At 42.1% G+C, this 20,553-nt stretch overlaps 1 protein-coding gene across 1 annotated transcript; it reads right to left on the bottom strand.

The window, feature by feature from the left end:
- Positions 1-1,552: 1,552 nt before the first annotated feature.
- LOC103189320 (homeobox protein Hox-B1-like) lies at positions 1,553-3,349 on the bottom strand. The gene is made up of 2 exons (XM_007909667.1): positions 2,797-3,349; positions 1,553-1,887 (listed from the first exon to the last, which is right to left on the bottom strand). The coding sequence occupies exons 1-2, from the start codon at positions 3,347-3,349 to the stop codon at positions 1,553-1,555; spliced, it is 888 nt and encodes a 295-aa protein (XP_007907858.1).
- Positions 3,350-20,553: the final 17,204 nt, after the last annotated feature.

Here is a 20,553-nt window from a genome sequence, read left to right on the forward strand (position 1 = left end):
CCCCCCACACCAATTACTTTACTTTGAAAGTGCCTTATATTAGAATTTTAAAAGTTTTACAAGTTCCTTAGGTTAAAAATACTAATGTGACAAAAAAAATCCGCTCCACTAAAAACACGGAGGTGAAACTCGATTGAAATGTAATGGTTTTATTTGCATTTAATCTGTTCCTTGGCCTAGCACATCCTGATATGACAGATAAGGTATTCTAAATAAAGCGATTATAAATAACAACAACAACAAATTACATTTTTATAGCACCCAGACACACACGGACACACACATTCCCTTCCCAAACCAGCTTCCCACTTTGTACTTCGGATTACACGCACGAAACTGGGTTGCGACAAAAGGCAACACGAAGTGCCAACTCGGCCTTCGGTTAAATTAAATTGTGAAATAATCGCTGCTGTGATAGGAAAGGCAAGAAAATATTAAATGCGGTTCATTGGATGGTGATGGGCTTCAATAGGAACACAGACAGCGAACCAGCGAGAAAGACAGACCCATGAGGTTGATCCAAATTTGAATCAAAAAGCGCGATGAAATAGTGAGTGTCTGGCTTGGGGTTTGGCTCAAGGATTTAGATAGAAAAGCCAATTCTGTTTTACTTACAGGGAGCTACATAGAGGGATTGGGAGTTTACTGATGACATACAGTGAATTGAACACACTGTTTGGTTACACAGTTGACCCAATCAGCTCATCAATCAGCTGTTAAACTCTGTTATGAAGCAATTTATTTCATGATAGATGTAAATCCAGATTTATTCTGGGAGGGGAGAGGGGAGAAAGAGAGAGGGGAGAGGGGTGAGAGAGAGGGGAGGGAGAGGGTGGAGGGGAGAGGAGAGATGGGGTGGGGGAGAGAGAGAGGATAGAGAGGGGGGAGGGGAGAGAGAGGGGGAGGGGGGAGAGGGGGCAAAAGAGGAGGGGGAATGTAGATTATCCAAGAGAATCCTGCACATCTTTGGTTTATTGGTACAAAGTAATCAACACTTAACATACATACATACACACATCACAACTCTGCATTAAGAGACTACATTTTGCCACTTAAGGAATATTTTTTCAAAAAAGCAAACTTTTTTTGAGGTAACTGGTTTTCAACCGATTGCGAATCATATATTAATTAGTTTTATACATATTATATATAATTTATCATCTGTATATTATATTTGGGGGATACAGTTTATGAATAATTCGAGCCATGACATGTAGCATATAAGTTTTGCCCACAAAATATGCAGTCACTCCACTTTACAGTATATCCTGTGAAGCACTTCGAGACATCTGAAAGGTGTGATAAGGCGTTAAATAAAATGCAAGGATTATTATCATAGTAGGTGTAATATGGCTTGGAAGAACCAGGTAAGGTACCCAAAGCTTTCCCACTGTGTTACAGACTAACCCCACACCGAATTAACGGCTGTCAAACATCTCCATTGGGGTAGTGTGGGACTACCAGGATGGCAGAAGGCGAATTGGATGGATTTGGGTGTCTTTTTTTTCCCCGTCTAGAATTCCTGTTATAAGGTGATGGTTCGCAAGAAGCTCTAACTCACAAGGACTGTGCCCACTTGGTCTTCCCGGCCAAGGGGCGTTGGAGCCGGGGAGGGGATGCGGGAGGTGCTTGGGGAGAAGGGATCCTTGACTCCCGGACTCTCTCGCTCCCTCCTCTTCTCTTTCATTCTCCTGTTCTGGAACCAGATCTTCACTTGACTCTCGTGGAGGCTCAGAGCTGAGGCTATCTCCACCCTGCGAGCCCGGCTCAGGTACCTGCTGAAGTGGAACTCCTTCTCCAGCTCAGTCAGCTGTTTGGTGTTGAAGTTGATGCGCACTGTGGTGGAGTCAGAGACACCGGATTTCCTACTCCAGTCTCCCCTTTTCACTGCGAATTACAGTTCACACAATGGGTGGTATCGCCTCCGAGCAGAACTGGACCATAAATATAACGGTCTACTGAACCCATCCCCTCCTCTCACCCCCTCCTCTCACCCCCTCACTTGCCCCCTCCTCTCACCCTCTCCTCTCACCCCCTCACTTGCCCCCTCCTCTCACCCCCTCCTCTCACCCCCTCCTCTCACCCCCTCACTTGTCCCCTCCTCTCACCCCCTCCTCTCACCCCCTCACTTGCCCCCTCCTCTCACCCCCTCCTCTCACCCCCTCATTCGCCCCTATTACCCCCCACCCCACCCCCACTCATCTCGGAGTTTTCAATGTATTCATTAATGTGTTAAAAAGTAGGATTTTTCCCCCCTCTCTCCCTCCCATTATATAAAACAACCCCAATAAAATAACGAATGATTTACTTTGCCCCGTGCGGTCGAACTGGACATTGTTAAGCAAAACAAACTTTTTTTTAAAAAAAAAGCGCGTCGTCGTATTAGATATTAGCGTCGATTTCGATTTTTTTTTGAAAAAAAATGGAATCGTTGAATTAACTATTAAATCGAACGGACTGAATATTAAGCGGAAAATCTTGCCCGGCGGTCACTTAAACGGTAGATGGTGTTAAATCGATGTGATTTTTCCGAATTTAGAATTGTTCTCGGTTTCTAGTGAAGTTCATTTTGATAATAATAATTATTATGATGATAATAAATTTATTTTTGACTGTTGGGGCTGGGGTTAAGGGGGTGGGTGGATGGGTGGGCGGGGGGGGGGGGTGGGTATGGGTGTTAAATAGACATCGGACCAGGCGATTGCGAACAAATAGTTAATTTGGATACAGCCTGGATAACCTATGGAGAGACTGCATGTTAATAATGATGGGAAGAAGCACAATTTCCGGGATCACCTGCTCGGATCCGCTTCACTTTCATCCACTCAAAAGTTCTGGCGGGTCTGTGGGGGTCGGGAGGCGACACCGGTCCATCCCTACTCGGTTGGGTCAATAGAGAGTCGCTGTGTCCCAGAGAGAAGCCCAGATGTTCTTTCCCGTTGACTTGGAATGGGTCAACTGCGCCAATGCCACCAGGACACCCACTGACGGGAGAGGTGTTCTGCCCTCCATATAGGGAGTCAGAGACGGGTTCAGAGCTTCTGCCGACGTCTCCATCGCTGTCGGCGGGGAAGGAGCCTTTCCAGCCGGACTTGGGGGCTTGGGGTGAAAGGGTTGGTGGGTCTGCCATGTAGGGGCCGTGGAGAAGGTTGGCCGGGAAGCGGGGCGATTCCGACTGCGAATGGTGCGCATGTTGGGGTACAGGGTGGGGGTGAGCGCCTCTGCCGACCAGCTGGCGACTTGGCTGCTGGCAACATCCCACCATTAGCGACCCCTGTGCGGTTGGGCGGGTATGCGGATATCCAGCGTTGGTCTGGCCCTTGTACATCAGGTCTGAGTAGCGGCTCATCCTCGCATCCTCTAACCCCCGTCCTGTCTGTCTTGTCTTCCTCAACCATTGACTATTTCCACTGATTCCAGACACAGGACACAGGGAAACAGGAAGGATATTTCCATTTATTGGCACAGGTCACGTGCAGACTTCTGCCAATGACCAGAGTTGAATTGGGAAGTAATTAATTTCACTGTTTTCCTCTCTCTCTCTCTCTCTCTCTGAGATAACGGACCGATCCGAAGAGAAAGAAATCGGATTCCTGCCTTCTCAGCCCTGCAGTCTCAGGTAAGCTCTGGTGGTCAGGAATCCAACAGGACAGAAGGGGAATGGAATATAGTGCAACTTTAACATACATTAGACGCGACAGAAGTTTATAGAGAAGTGCAGCTATCGCAGGAGACATTGTGTTCACAAGGTGTACAGTCACAGGAAATTTAGTCCACCCGTACAGGGATGTAGTCTTAAGAATACGGAATCTTTCTAACTTATATCTAACTCCTCAGTCCAGATCCCGAAGAACTTGGAGTCGAACTCAACAGACTCCTGAGATTTGGTGGCTTAATGCTGCTGCTGATGATAATAATAATACGATCGTTCAATCCGTGGCAGTTTGTGCGTCAATACTGTGCGCAATTTCACCCACAAAATACTCCCCGCAATTTGCTTTACAGTATATTCCGTGAAGCGCTATAAGACGTCTCAACGACGCGATAAGACGCTAAATCAAATGCAAGGATGATGATTATTATTATTATTATTATTGGCAATAGACTGGACAACCGATGTAGAGATTTAAGACAACGTTGGGGTTTATATCAGGTCAATTGGTCTTTATTATATTGGCTAAATAATAGCAATAGTGAAAGAGGTTAATGCACTTCACTTAACCTTATTGAAGCGCCCATTGGAAGGTTATCAATTCATTCTCTGCAACCGAGTACCGGGGTTTGATTGGTACATTGTAAGGTTTATCGTCCCAACTAACCGAGGAGGATGCTGAGAATTCACACCATCACTTTGCAAAGGATATTCGCACCATTAACATTCCGCATTTGCCATCGCCCATCTCCCGCAAACTGCAGCCAGTGTGGGCGGACATCCAGCCGCAAGTCCTTGCGACATTTCTATTCGCTCACTTCGGTAGCGATGAATGGGTTAAGATTTGTTACACTTACTCCAGCTATATTACAAACAAGTGTCCGAGATTAATAAAGAAGATCAAATGGGCCAATCAGTCAGTCAGTTAATCAAGTCAGTCAGTCAATGAGTTAGTTACTTCATGGCTCTCTGTGCGCAAATTGCAAGGTACACACAGTCACTACACTTGACAATGAAATCCAACGAGGCGCTTCTTTGCGACGTTTGGATGGTAAATGCAGTACATAGTATCTACTTTATTCCAAACACAAATGGGTTGACCTATATGGCCTGTGGTGTTTGCTGTGTGTGGGGGGGGGTGGTGGGTGGGGGTGGGGGGTGGGGGGTGATATCCAGACTGGGTGCTTCTGGTTGGTCCGCTATTGAGACCCGGAACCTCAGATTGATTTATGGAAATGATTACTGTGAGAAGTGCGGTGGCGGAATGCATTAAGCGGTGATCATATGGAGGGGATGACTGGCTCCTCCGATCTCCATCTGCTCGGAAGGAAGTGCTGGAGCCCAACTCATTAATATTTACACCAACAGCTTTCCGATGCCTCCCGCCCGCCCGTCATCTGCAAAGGCGAAGGGACCCAACCAGCAAATGGAGCCACTTAACAATTCTTGGGTTTATTAATACATGTGAATGGAAATTCTTCTCAGGGTCTCTGTCAGGGACTGGGCCGACCCCCCCCCCGCTGTGTGGGGGTGGGGGTGGGGGAGAAAGGGGGTGATGACTAAGGAAATCTGCTGAAATAATTGACCCGACTCTCAAAAGCAAGTTGATTTATCTGATTAATTCAAGAGCCACCTTCTCACAATCTGAATGGGTTGAGATTGGGTTTTAATGTCGTGATATATTGGTCCTATCTTTCTGGGCAATATCTCTAAAAGTCTAAAAGATTTTCTCTCTCCCCTCCCCCCCCTCCCCCCCTCCAACGCACACACACACACACTCTCTCTCTCTCTTTCTCACACATACCCTCTCCCAAATTGTACATCATTCCAATATGGCCGGAGTAACACTGGTGACTATGGGTGAACTCAATGAAATGTCTTTTGCAACATGGACCGAGGCAACTTGCCCCATCTTGGCTCTATGAGTTGCCTATTTAGTCCCTCTCTCTCTCTCTATATATCTATATATATTTGATAACGTTGGCCCATTATAGGGCTCAATGTGCCCCTTTGAACAATTAATTGGCTCCTTCCAAAACCAGTGGATATTCACTCTCAATGTGTATGTGAGAGAGAGTGGGCGTTTCAGTGTATGTGGGTGAGATTATTACAAGGAGAATAATCTTTGCATTTGACACGAAGTCCCAAAACGCCACACATGTCATTCCTGTCATGTGTAGTGACTGCATTTGTTTGCAAACATAGACTGCAACTTGTTGCCCCCCCTCCCCATTTTCTGTCTAATGTTTTTTCCTAGCAAACAGCCATAAAGATGTGTTGAGGACAGATCAAATCTGGGAAATTTACCTTTCAGAGTCTTGACAGCTCACTGCAGGAATTCAAGGCATTTTGTATCAGGCAAAGTGCAAAAAGTGCGTGTGTTGTGCATTCTGCATTTTCTCTGTAAATTTCTCTGTACATTTCTCTGTAAATTTGCTTCCGAAAAGAGAATCTAAATCTCTCAGATGCTCCTTGTTTTTACCTACACTTAACCTCGATTATTTGTGCAGCACTTTGAGGTGTTTTCATCTGATTAGGTGCCATAAATATATTTATACCAATTATTATTAACGTCATACAAACATTTTTTTTCTTTCTGACTATCTCTGTTTGATTCATTCCTCCGTCCACTGTACGGATATTACTGATTACTATTAATTACATGGCAGTGCATTGATCGATTCCTTAACGAATGAACCGTATATTCCGAGGCTATTCGTTGAGTCTTGCTAAAGGCGTTAAATCGATTTCAATGCGCATGGGAGATAATAATAATAATAATAATAATAATAAATAATATCCGTACATTTGATATAGCGCCTCATCATGTGTTCGAGACGTCTCAAAGCGCTTCACAGAATATATTGTAAAGTGTAGTGACTGTAGTGTATATTATGGAAATACATTACATTATGGAAATATACATTTTTATATGGTGTATATTAAAAAATCTGTTTTATATATATATAAAAATATATTGATACATGAGAAAACGCAGAACAGTTTAGATAAATACATATCGATAAGTTCTGTTGTTTAATTTCCTTTGATTTTCCTATTTGGAGGTGGGTGTTGTTAGGCTCTGGTGATGATGATTCTCCAACACAGAGCAGGAGAGAGGGGATCATTAATCAAATGCGGGGTTGGGAAAGTTCTCCCTCAAGGCGGAGAGGGGTTTGGAGTATCTGCGGCGCTGTGTGGGAATTAAACTCGCGTTTGGTGTGTTTTCTACCGAGTTCTGGGACACATTCCTCGACCAAGTAGGTCAATTAACGCCCAAGGAGGCTGAATATTCAAGCCTTCTTCACTTTGGCCTCTCTGCTTTGGAGAGACAGAGACACAGAGAGAGACACAGCAGCGTTACCATAACCAGCAAAACACTCAAGTCACATAAAACTTTACAGTATATTCTGTGAAGCGCTTTGGGACGTCCAGAAGACGTGAAAAGCGCTATATCAAATGCAAGGATTATTATTATTATTATTATTATTATTATTATTATTATTATTATTATTATTATAAACGGTCAGTCGGTAACCTGGGTGGGGAGAAAGGATTAGGGACCTGGGCACTTGGTAATGTTAATTTCACTTCACTTCAAATGGTAACCAGTTGAATGTAACGTTACTTAACAGGAGAGGACAACGAAAACGACATGGCCTACCTACTTTAATAAATTCTGACAATAAGAATATTTTTTTGAACTTGTATGCGGTGTGTCATATCGATCATATAATTTGTTAACAATACGAAAAGAATTTCTAAATAATAATAATCCTTGCATTTGAACTCGCGCCTTATCACATCAGCGAGACGTCTCAAAGCGCTTCACAGGATATAATGTAAAATGAATTGGCTGTGTATGTTCTGGGCGAAACGCAGCAGCCAATTGCACACAGCAGTGTCCCACAAACAGTCGTGGATTGAGTGAGCAAGTTTTTTTTAAGGGATTGTTCATTATTAATTTTTTTAAAAAATTGAGACATATTTTCAACTTTTGGAATTAAAAAAATACATATTTTCCTTTTACCAATTCCACTGTATCTTCTTTAAGCTTTCTCCAATGCTCGTCTGGTCATCTGAAACAGCACTGTAACATCTCACCTCTTCGCTTTTTGGAATAATCGTGAAAATAGCAACGAGGTGATGTGACCCACTTACAAAGGGGCATCGTTGACAGTGATTTATGAGCTGGTGATGGGGGCGGGGGAGAAGAACTTCAAAGGCGTGTTCAATAGATGTTGAAGGATGTGGTGTTGATATACATTGTGTACAGTAGTCACCTACTGCTTGTTTAAAGCAAGAGACTGTTTTCTGGGGCATTGGTGATTTGTGACTCAATGATATTGAATAATAATAATCCTTGGATTTGATATAAGAGCATAAGAAATGCTAGATGAAAAAATAACCAAGGTCCATTTAGTTCGCCTTCCGCCTTTCTGGGGTCGCATGCACATATGTTCTGAACTATCTATGTACTATATCCCATAGTGTTATTTGCTAAAACAAAACTAGCTAATCTGTGTTTGAAGGAAACGACGTTTCCTCCTTCAACCAACTCCCTAGGGAGCCTATTCTACAGGTTCACTCTTCGCTCACTGAAATAGTGATTCTGTAGATTAGTTCTGAATTTGTTCTTTGTCAACTTTGTTCAATTTGTTGCACTCTCCCATCTGAGTCAAAGAGTACAGACATTTGTTCTCCTGTGAGGGGGAAAAAAATCTAACCTTTCTCTTTGAGTTCCCATCTACTTGTTCAGGTGAACGTTCCCACAACACTTTTCGAAAAGAGAAGAAAGTTTCTCTGTCTCACCCGGTGTCCTGGTCAAGAATCCCCCAGATAAAATTGCTCACTCACTCCATGACTGTTTATGGGATGTCGCTGTGTGTGCAACCTGCCATGTTTCGCCTACAAAATACACTTTACAGTATATCCTCTGAAGTGCTTTGAGATCTCTTGATGTGATAAGATGCTGTATCAAATGCAAGGATTATTAGGTGCTGTATCAAATGCAAAGATTGAGGTCCAGATCAGCCATGATCTAATAGAATGGTAAAACAGGCTTGAGGGGCTGAATGGCCTACTCCTGTTCCTATGTTCCTGATTCAGTATGTTGGGATACGGGGAGACACTGGAGCCTGTCGAAGGCTGGGTGATGAGCATGCTAGTGAGGATGTGGGCAGCAGAGTTTTGTACCAACTGCAAATGAGTAACACAAGTATGAGTTCCTGACCTGGAGTGATCTCACATTCACCAACAATTTACACTGATACAATGCCCTTCACATAGAATGAACATCTCAGAACAGTTCCCAAATGACAGGGTTGGTCATAGAAGTATAATAGGGGGCGTTCGAGTAGGGTTTGCAGTGTGTGCAGCGATGCTTGATTTTTGTCTCCTACTTCTTTGACCTTACCTGCTACAAAATGAATTAAACAGTGTAGAATTAATGAGCCACAAGAGGTTCATTTAGAACTATTGGATATACACTGAGTGCTGAGAGCAGTGGGTTAGAACAATGGATATGAGTAACCCGGTCAAAGTAAGTGGCCTCAATGTCACTTCACCTCTAATGGCTTTAAAGGGCCTCATTGGGACCCAGTTAATTTAGTCAGAACTTTATTCAGTGCGGGTACTGGGCTCGTTGCAAAAAAATACCTTATGACTTCACGTTAATTATCACAAAATTGGCAGCTTGATTTAGAAAGTCATGTGTTGAAGAACATCGACAAGTTTACTATCCACCCCCACCCTGCTGCCTCCGCTCGACTGGCTCCAACCTTCTGCATGCCCCTAGAGCCCTACATTCCATCATTGGTGGCCGCCGTTTAAGACACCATACCCCGAAATTCTGGGACACTCTTTCTCTATCCCTCTGCCTTGCCCCTTCCTTCCCCATCTTCAGGTCATGCCTGAAGACCTTCCTATTTGACCATGCCTACGGTCACCTTCCAGTACCCCCGGCTTGGCATCGTGCTCTGCCACTGTCAAGTGCTCTGGGACGCTACCCTGTGTGAGTGATGCTGTGTAAATGCAAGTTGTTGTTGTTGAGGCTTTACTGTGTTCTGAATCTGTGTTGTAGCTGACCTGAGGACCCACAAGGCCAGAAATTTTACCTCGTCCTCGCCTATGAATCCATTTTGTCTTCAAATTTAAGACTGCAATGATTTGTGGAAAAAAACTTCAAGACTGTCTTAATTTGGAAGCTGTTTTGTTCGCCCACGAATATACAGTCAATTCACTTTACAGTGTGTTCTGTGAAGCGCTTTGGGACGTCCTCCCGACGTGAAAAGCGCTATATCAAATGCAAGGATTATTATTATTATTCTTAATAATAATAATCCTTGCATTTGATATAGTGCCTTATCACGTTGAGGTAACTGCTGGAGTCTGAACAGCTAAAATGGCATAGCTTGCCATTGGTATGCCATTGAAAGATTAATAATAATAAATTAGTCACACAATCCACGACTGTTTATGGGACACTGTTGTGTCGCATTTCGCCCACAAAATATACAGTCAATTCACTTTACAGTATCTTCTGTGAAGCGCTTTGAAAGATCTCAGAGGTGTGATAAGGTGCTAAATGAAATGCAAGGATTATTATTATTATATCGCTGACTGACAAGCTTTTGGTCCTCGTAAGAGTGCGGAGGGAGTTTAACCTCATAATCTCCCTATGATGGAGCTGAACTGAGAGTGCATTGTACAGGCACTGGGTATGAGGTAATATCCAGAGCTAACCACTAGAAACCTCATTTTTTTATTGCAAGAAATTAAAATACAATCATGTGAAATTTTCCCATTATGAGCTCTAAATTGTAGAGCAATAAAATTCGATGTATCCTCAATGTTTTCATTTGTGGCTGTGTTAGTGGTTCTATAAAATTAATGAGCTGTTGCAAAATAAACATGTACGATTGGAATATATAAAATCAACTTCCTTGGTGGGTTATATAATAGCCTGAACTTGCATATTATGAGCTAGATATTTGAGTGGATTCCTACTTTAATAACAATTGGGTTATTTAATTTAATAAACCAAAAATACCAATATCAATTTTAGGAGAGAAAAGTTTAATCAGTTTGAGGCATGTGGGGAATTATAGATATAAAAGCAGATTTTGAAGAATAATTTTATTCATAATTGAGAACCACATTATTGCAACGCTAATCTTTGGGAATAAACAAAGAATTGGTTTCTAATGATGGTAGCTGGCTGGGGGAATCTAAAAGATGTTAAGAAACGCAACTGAGAAATCTCGTAAGCTTCAATGGACAATGATTTTGGAGTGGAGAATTGTTAAATGTCTCATTCTTGGTTATAATGGCCTCCTGCTTGTCCCTCATCACTTCCGCTCCAGCATCAGACCGTAGTTTTGGCCATGACTCCCTGAAACTTCAGCACTCTCTCTCAATCCAACCATCTTGCCCCCTCTTCCCTCTCTTTTATATCACGACTGATGACCTTCCTCTTCAACTGTGCTTAAGGTCACCTCCTCACTCCCTCCCTCCGGCTCGATGTCGGGCTCCGTCACTGTTAAGCGCTCCAAGATGTTGCCCACGAGAAAGGTGCTGTGTAAATGATAGTTGTTGTTATAATAATCCTTTCACAAGATACGGCGCTGACATCATCGAAATGTCTCAAAGCCTCTGGGTCAGCAGCTCCAGATCTAAGCCCCACTTCAGGACTTTGAGGCTATAATAATAATTTTATTTGATACAGCGCCTTATCACATCTTCGAGACGTCACAAATCGCTTCACAGAATATACTGTAAAGTGAATTGACTATATTTTGTGGGCTGACACTGTAACACAGACTGTGTTTGTGTGTGTGGCGCGGAGGGAAGAGAGGGGCTGCCCTGCATTGTCGGAGATGCCAACCTTTGGATGAGGTTTGAAACGGAACCATGTATACCATGTTAAATGGTTGTTAAAGATCCTGTGACACTATTGGAAAAGAGAAGGGAGTTTCTCTCAGTTAGTTTGCTGGCTAACATTCCTGCAGGTACACTAGTCATGGTTGTTTGTGAGATTTTGCTGTGTGCAAAGTGGCTGCTACGTTTGCTTACAAATATGCAGTCACTATACTGACAGCAATTTGTAATAATAATAACGATAATCCTTGCATTTGCTATAGCACCTTATCCTGTCAGAAGCACAACAAAGATTTACTGTGTGCATTTAAAGGCAAATCCTGTGAAGTGCTTTGATATATTTCAGCCTCATAAGCACTACATCAATAGTAAGGATTATTATAACAAAGCAGGATCAACTATCAACAGGAGTTTATTGCTGGAAGCGCAAAGGGGAAGATTAGAGGGAAATCCTTCATCAGGTTTATTAGAATGTGAAACATGTTACTACGTGTGGCTGTTGAAAATGCGTCAATTACAGCATTAAAAGAAAATTAGATAAACACTTGAAGAGCCAAGACATAAAAGGGTTTGGGGAAGAGCGAGGGGATTAGATGAGATAGCTCCAGTGGGGAATGAGCAAGGCAATGATGGGCTTAATCGCTGCCTGTGTTAATAGATCTTAAGACGCTATAAAGTTTCAATGGTTGGTTGATATTCGGTGATTAGCAAGCAGAGGGCCCACAGATGTATGTTGACTAAAGGGACCCTTTGTACATGCTTCAAATCATTTCTTTAAGTACCTTAGCTCCTATGAAAGTGTTAAGACTTTGAAAATGATTCTTTTTAACTGAGGGAACTTTCTGGAACACTTCAAAGCATGCAGCGCACGAGCAGAGGTTGCATTTTATGGATTGTGTTTCGTCCACAAAATACACAGTCACTACACTCTACAGTATATTCTGTGAAGCGCTTTGAGGCGTCTCAATGATGTAATAAGACGCTATAACAAATGCAGTAATAATAATAAATGTTTGATTTGATACAGCGCATTATCACATCTTCGAGAACTCTGTTTACCTCGCAGTGATTAGGAACCTGGTTGTTAGTTGATTGGCGGATCGCTTTCCCTTAAAAAATAATAATACGTAATAATTTGGTCACTCAATCCACAACTGTTTGCGGGACACCGCTGTGTGAATCGGCTGCCACGTTTTGTCCACTAAATATACAGTCAATTTCACTTTACAGTATATTCTGTGAAAAGCTTTGAAACGTATCGACATTGTGATAAGGCGCTATATCAAATGCAAGGATTATTATTGTTATTAAAACACGCCTGATACTTTGCAACAAGCACCCTGGCCTTTATAGCTCCCACTCGGTTTGCTTTTCAGGGTGAGATGCAGGGAAACGAGGAATGTGTGTGGGATCTTGCTGAGTGCAAATTGACACAAATTGGATTCCTCATTTTCCTGCAAATACGGTCACTACACTTGACAGCAATTCCCTGTGAAGCTCTTTGAGACATGTTGATGGAATATGCTTTGTATATCAAGCGCAAGAATTGTTCCTGTTGATGGTTGAGGCAGAGGTTTGGTAGTCAGATGCCTGTGTGAGGGTTTGAGACCACATGTATAGTAACAGAAATAAGCTGCGACTCACAAAAACTGGTATGTTATCTGTTATCACAACCATTTGTAACGTAAGCACAGTGGGTGCACAAAGTAATTAATTCATTTACGCTGACAGTCTAAGAACAAGTGAACTCTTACAATGCTATATGTTCTTTCCTAACTCTCTGGGGCTTCATCTTTATAAATGAACCATCTGCAAAACATCCAGAACAGCAGTTTTCTGATAATGTGCTGTAGATTTTCACTTCTACGTGGTTTATACCGCAGGGAAATGAAAGGGACCTATGCCAAACCTCCAGAGTTTGCGTTTTATTCTTTCCAGTCACGCTTTCCAAATACTTTCTATAATCCCAGGGTTTCATAATTTTACAACACAGAGGAGAAGTCATTCAACCCTTTGAGTTCCATGTCCCTGTCTTTCCCCACACTCTGTGTATCAATAATAATAATAATAATAATCCTTGCATTTGATACAGCGCCTTTTCACATCATTGAGATGCCTCAAAGCACTTCACAGAATATACTCCAAAGTGAATAGACTGTATATTTTTGTGGGAAGCACGGCAGCCAATTGCACACAGCAATGTCCCACAAACAATCGTGGATTGAGTGGCCAAGTTTTGTTTGATTTTTTGTTGGAAGGATTATTATTCACGAAAAGCAAAACCACCAGTCGACTAACAACCAGGTTCCTACTTACTACTCAGTAAACAGAGGCATGTGGAGTAAGGAAACTTGCCTAACGTTTCACCCCGCCCGGGAATCAAGGTCCTCTCGCTTGTGAGGTGAGTGCTCTAACCACTGAGCTACGGCACTCCAAGAAAAAAGACCTGACATTCCAGTTACATGAGTAGAATTGACGATTAACCCTTTGCGTTCCCAATCCCATGTGCTTTGTGTCGGACATGCACTTGGGAGAGCAATTTTGATTGGATGATGATCTCATTCCCAGGGTCCGTGGAAAGAAAGCATGTAAATTGAAGCATGTGTTCTGGGGAGGAGGGAGGGGCGGGGGGGAGGGGGGGGTGGGCAGAGAGGGAGGGAACACACCAAAAGGACTGAGATTTGTGATGTTATAATTATTTCCTGATAATTACTCCAAATAAAGTGTTATGAAATGAGAAAATTTTACTCCAATATCTTGATCACCCTTATTATTGTCAGCGTTATGGTGCTCGTTTCCTTTGATGTTGCCCCCGCCTCACTCAAAGACATCTGGAACTAGACAGATAATAGAAGAAAAGGGTTGAGATTAGTAGTTTGTATTTAGGATTTCACTGAATACCTAGCTTGTGGAGGTCTTTTCAGTTTGATCGACATCAACATAACAAAACAATACATCAGTAAATCTTTATAATTGTCAAATCTTGTCATGTTTCCCCCTCGGTAATTTACACCGAAGATTTACAGCTGTTCCAAGCCAGGGATTTAAATTCCTCAAAACCTCACATACCATTCCTTTACTCTGACTTCAACTATTTCACTTAAGTTATTCATCTGCAAACGATTCATTACACATCTGGGATGTGGGTCTTTGCATCATTTAACCCCAGGACTGAGCTGGCTACACTGCACTAGGCTGCTCTGATGGGAACCAGGTGCAGCACAATGCACTGAATGTGGTGTGGCTCTGTATGTATTCCCTCTGTATACTGTGTTCCTCTTATAGCTATTGGGAATACTGTTTGCAACTGCCTAGGTATCATTTTATTGCACCTCATCCACATGCACACAGACCCAGATACACGGAGATCCAGGCACAGGTACACGGAAACACACACGCAGATATAGACACAGACACACAGGCAAACGGGACACATATACACATGTAAACATACATAATGAATAATACTTGCATTTAATATAGCACATTATAGCTCTTCTCGACGTCTCAAAGTGCTTCACAGAATATACTGTAAAGTGAATTGACTGTATTTTGTGGGTGAAATGCGGCAGCCAATTGCACACAGCGGCGTCCCACAAACAGTCATGGATTGAAGTGACCAATTTATTATTGTTTTCTTTTCTTGAGGTATTATTATCAGGCGTGTGGAGTAAGGAAACTTGCCCAAGGTTTCACCCTGCTGGGAATCAAATCCAGGTCTCTCGCTTGCCAGGTGAGTGCTCTAACCACTGAGCTACAGGACTCCACATACATAGATACGACGACGACAATTTGCATTGATATAGCACCCCTCAGGCATATCAAATGCAAGGATTATTGTTATTAGTTACAATCAACCTGCTTTTGAATCCTAAATTTGATTTCCAAACTATTAATTTTTGGTACAGTGCCTTCCATCAATTACAGATTCTTATATATTATATAATAATTTATCATCTATATATTATACTTTGGGATTACAGGGTATGAGTAATTTGAGACATGACATATGTGGAGTAAGTGTAGGGTGCTGGAAAGAACCAGGCAACAGTGAATCTAAGGTTTAGCTCACTAAATACACAGCCAATTCATTTTACAATATATTCTGTGAAGTGCTTTCAGACCTCTTGAAGATGACATAAGGTGCTATATTAAATACAAGGATTATTATTATTATCCTCTCTTTTTCAGCCTTTGCTTGTGCCCCTTACGGTGACCTTGGCCTAAAACCAGGTAGGTGAGCATCCGGATGTTAGCTACAGACAGAAAATTACGAGATAAATGTGTACTGGTAGCATTCTGAGCAATTACATATGCAGGACTGAACGAATCTCCCTCGCTAATGGAGGGGCTGAGCACAACATTTCCTGTGCCGTCTATTGACTAAAAGATTTTTGAAAAAAAATACACTTAAAATTCAGTATTTTCAATAAATGGGAAATGCAAATCACAAGACAAAGTGGCTCCTCTCTGCCTCTCGCTCTCTCTCTCTCTTCCTCTGGAGCTTTGTGTAAAAGCTTTGTAAACGCTGTCTCCTGATTGAGTGTTAAAAGCATCTCGGAGCTCATTAAGTTACTCCTGAGATGGCTGGCATCACTATATTCTAATGTGGGTTAATAACATGATCCGCGTTTGAGAGCTTCACGTTATTGCCTCCAGGCTCATCATATTGGGAAACTCCACATCTCAGAGATTCATTCACAAATGACATTTGCCGTATCAAGTAGGGAGAGATTTGATTCATTACTTTATATTGTTTGAAGCTCATTTAAGTCATGGAAACTTCTACTTACTCTCTCGCTCTTTTTCTCTCTCACACACAAATCACCTTTCTGTAAGAAGTTGATGCTATCGATTAGTTCGTAAAACTCTGTGAAGGTTTCAGGTCAATCGCTCTGCTTTCTGTTCGAATAACTTAAAGGAGAGCGACCTGACCAAAACAAAAATCCAAAATTTGATGTTACCTAACTACTAATTCGGGTTAGTGAAAGTATTATAAAATAAGATGGGAGTGGGGTGGAAAGAAAGAAGGTTTCTTAATTCAGAATAGTTCTGAAATGAGCAGGTGAAATGGATTTTAAGTTGACGTGTGACTGTGGTCTGGTCAGACTGAGTTTAAAATAACGAGAAATAAAAGACACCTTATTATTAATAGGGTGATTCAAAGCATCTGTCACAGAAGACATCACTAAATAAAATCCCCAAGACACGATTAGTCAGTTCCATTTATGCCAGAGGATCCTTGTGAGATCTGCATCACTCCCATATTATCTCTGGGAGGGTTTGTGCTTATCCAGGTAAGCGCACGTTTATATAAAAAAACAATGACTTTGACAATAACCTTTGAATCATCACAACTAGTAATAATCCAATGCCCCATCTATTGCGTCCGATTAGTACAAACCCAATTCAAATGGTGAGTTGGAATGTCATTTTCTCTGTTGGCTTCCTCTTCCAATGTTGTGCTAAACTCAACCCCACAACCCCTCCCACCTTCCCATCTTTTGTTGTTTTTCTGTGATAGAAACAGCTTTGCCAGGCAGCCACTCAATGGGTTAAAATTTTAATTTTAAACTCTTTGCAACTGCTGCCAGCCCAGCAAAGTTACGATGTGAATAGTTTCCGAATTTGTTAAAGAAAAGAAAACATACATTTCAGATATTGCTTACTGCCCTGATCTTGGTGACCGAACGAAAGATTAAATTACACCTTTGCATTATAATAATAAGAATAATCCTTGCATTTGATATGGCACCAAATCCTTGACTGTCCAGTGCCTTGGGACATCCTCCCGACGTGAAAGGCGCTTTACAAATGTAATTTATTGTACTCAATGGGTTAACAGAGGGAGCGAGTAGCGGGTCTTGATAAGGGCTACAGTGGGTCTCAGGGTTATAACAGATGAAGTGTGAACCGCGGCCAATCTATAGAAAACTGATATCCTTGTCGCCCACAAAAATATACAGTCAATTCACTTTGCAGTATATTCTGTGAATATACGCTTTGAGACGTCTCAAAGACGTGATACGGCGCTACATCAAATGCAAGGGTTATTATCATTGTCATTCTCCACATTGACATGCGTTAGTTAGTTAGTTAGTTAGTTAGTTAGTTAGTTAGTTAGTTAGTTAGTTAGTTAGTTAGTTAGTTAGCTAGCTAGCTAGCTAGCTAGCTAGCTAGTTAGGTGGATGGGTAGTTAGGTGGATGGGTAGGTGGGTAGGTGGGTAGGTAGGTAGGTAGGTAGTTAGTTAGTGGAGCTTCATGTGTCAGTGTGAAAGGGTTCATGCTCATCGAGTGACACCTGTTACGCTGGGTTGGTGACCAGGTCAAGAGGGGGGAAAAGATTTGATAAGATTTCTGAAGTCTGAACTTGATAAATTCCATTCTCATTAGACAGAGTGAGCAGCAAAGTGTTGGCTCACGTCCACCCATATCCGCCACATACCAGCACAATAAGTCCAACATACCTACCTCATTAAATTTCAAGTCTACTTTTTTTTTCTGGGGTAAATGAGTATTGTTCAGCCCTGAGGCGCTCTGGGTTCCTGTCGACGATTTGTAAATTTGGGATTAATTATGTATTCGCTCTGGAGAAAGAATTTAATAACGCTCTCTCACAAACGCACACACCAAAAAAAACGACCAAATCTTGACCAAATTTCTGTACCGTTTCTATTCCCTCCATCAGGCTTAGTTGACGTTTAAACTCTTTGCAACTCATAAAGAGTTATTATTTCCAAATCACGAGTTTTTTTTTAGTAGTTCAATAATTTCTCTTAAACAATTACAATAATTATTAGCGTTTATTAGAACTGTTAACTATTTCATTGAATGGTTTCCAAATTTGTTCGGGAAAAATGCACATTTCAGATATTATCTGCTGCCCTGATCCCCGTGTCGTAACGAGGGAGTTATATTATTTAATAAGAATATAACGCTTTTCACGTCTTCTAGACGTCTTATTACACTACACACTTGAATTATAATAATCTTTGCATTTGATGGAGCCCTTTGCCGAGTAGGTGAGGCGTCCGAAGGCGCTTGGCGGGATATACTGTAGTGTAAGGTGTTGGGACAGGGTATTTTTCTGGCCAATTGTCACACAGCAAATGTCCCACAAACAGACAGGGGGTGAGGTGGGTGCCCAGCTTTACCTGTTGGGGAAGAGATCGGGAGAAACTCCCTTCTCTTTTCCAACTGTGCCATTGTAAGGTACATCTAAGTAGACAGAGGTGGTGGTGGTGGGGGGGGGGGGGGGGGGTGGTCGGGTGGGTGGAGGGGGGGGGGGGGGGGGGGGGGGGGGTGATCGGGTGGGTGGAGGGGGGGGGGGCTGGAATTAAGATCTCATCATTACGAAGGTACCTCAGAGTAAGGAATGGTGTCCATCTCTGTGTCAAACTAGACTGTAAATTCAAGATCCAGACAGTGGGATTTGAACCACAACCTTCTAACTCAGAGGTTTGAGCTGCTCCTAATCTTATTCTGCCTTCGGAATCAATAATAATTAAGATTCAGATTCAACTGTAGCAAATTCGCCTCGTCTGGAAGCTGTTTTCTGCAGTTGGTAAACAATTTCGATTTCCAAAATAGTTTTGAAGAGTTTTCTACAATCGTGTTTCATCTCAATTGCAAGGATTTTTTTTTACTCTGAATCTTACCTTTGAAAGCAATTTGGGTTTGGTAGACTCGGGTTGAGTAGGATTTCCCGAAGTTAATAGCATTTTGAACAGTAAATGGTATAAAGTAATATAAATAATCATACAGTCCCATTCCCAATCTGGGTTTCTTCTCTCTCGCTGAATTCCCGTGAACAACAAACGCACAGAGACAACGTTAACACAAGTTGTTAAAGAGCCCATTAGCTCTTAATGGATGGAATGGGAAAGGACAGACACATCGATGCTGAGGGCATACAATATTTTAAGGATTGCACTTAATACGGGTTTAACATAAAATTAATCTAAAACAAATCCTTAAGAAGTAATACCAACTGGTGGTGGGGGGGAGCGGGGGGGGGGGGAATAAAATACGAAGCATTCGGAGTAATGAATAATTTCACAAACTGTTTGTCTTCCGCCTGCAGCTAACTGTTAAACCAAATTGAAGGCAAGAGATATTCCAAGCAAACAGAGAAAAAAATAGTCCCCAGCAGGTAACAGTTTATTGTAATGAGCCATGAACAGTAATGCTACTGCAATGTACTGAGCTATTTATTTAAACATGTTGTTAACACAACGGGGCCCAAGTTAACTATTGCGACTGACAATTCAAGAGACTTTGAATCAGCCTGCGTTCATTAATTAATATGCTGTAGTCCTGATTAGTGTGTGTCCACACTACTGCTTGCGAACCCAATAAATGTTTACTCGTTTTTTTTACGCACACACACACACATACACTGTTTAGACAGAGTATTTAACTCTGCTCATCACTTACTGCAGTGTGTTGCTCCAGATAGCTGAACGGTTCAGCGTTGCGGATCGTAAACAGTTGTGTGGGTTTATGACAGAACTTTTATCGACCCAATGTTTTCTCATCGACAGCAGACAGATGGCAGCCTCGAAAACATTATTTTTCCCCGGGCCCAATGCCTACAGTCATCAATTGGCGCTTTAAGTCCTAAAAGGCCCTTGTATTAATGTTAGACTAGTTCAGGACATGCACACCTCCTTCCTGACATAGTCTCCACACCGTTTGCTCCAAACAGGTTTCGGAAGAGACCTTAAACCCTGGTCCTTTCTGCCTGTTCAGGTGGATGATAAAGATCTCCCACGGCACTATTCGAAAAGAGGACTTTCTTTCTCTCCCTCTCTCTCCCTCCTTCAGTGTCCTGGCTAACACCCCCCACCCCCACCCCCCCTTTAATAAAATTGGTCACTCACTCCATGGCTGTTTGTGTGGACATCGCTGTGCGCAACTGTGCTGTTCCGTTTCCCTACACATACACAGTCACTACACTTCACAGTAAATCCAAATGCAAGGATTATTATTGCTATTAATTATTTTAAAAAAGTTTCACCCGC

The sequence above is a fragment of the Callorhinchus milii genome, unplaced genomic scaffold, assembly GCF_018977255.1.
Source record: "Callorhinchus milii isolate IMCB2004 unplaced genomic scaffold, IMCB_Cmil_1.0 Scaffold27, whole genome shotgun sequence".
NCBI lineage: Eukaryota > Metazoa > Chordata > Chondrichthyes > Chimaeriformes > Callorhinchidae > Callorhinchus > Callorhinchus milii.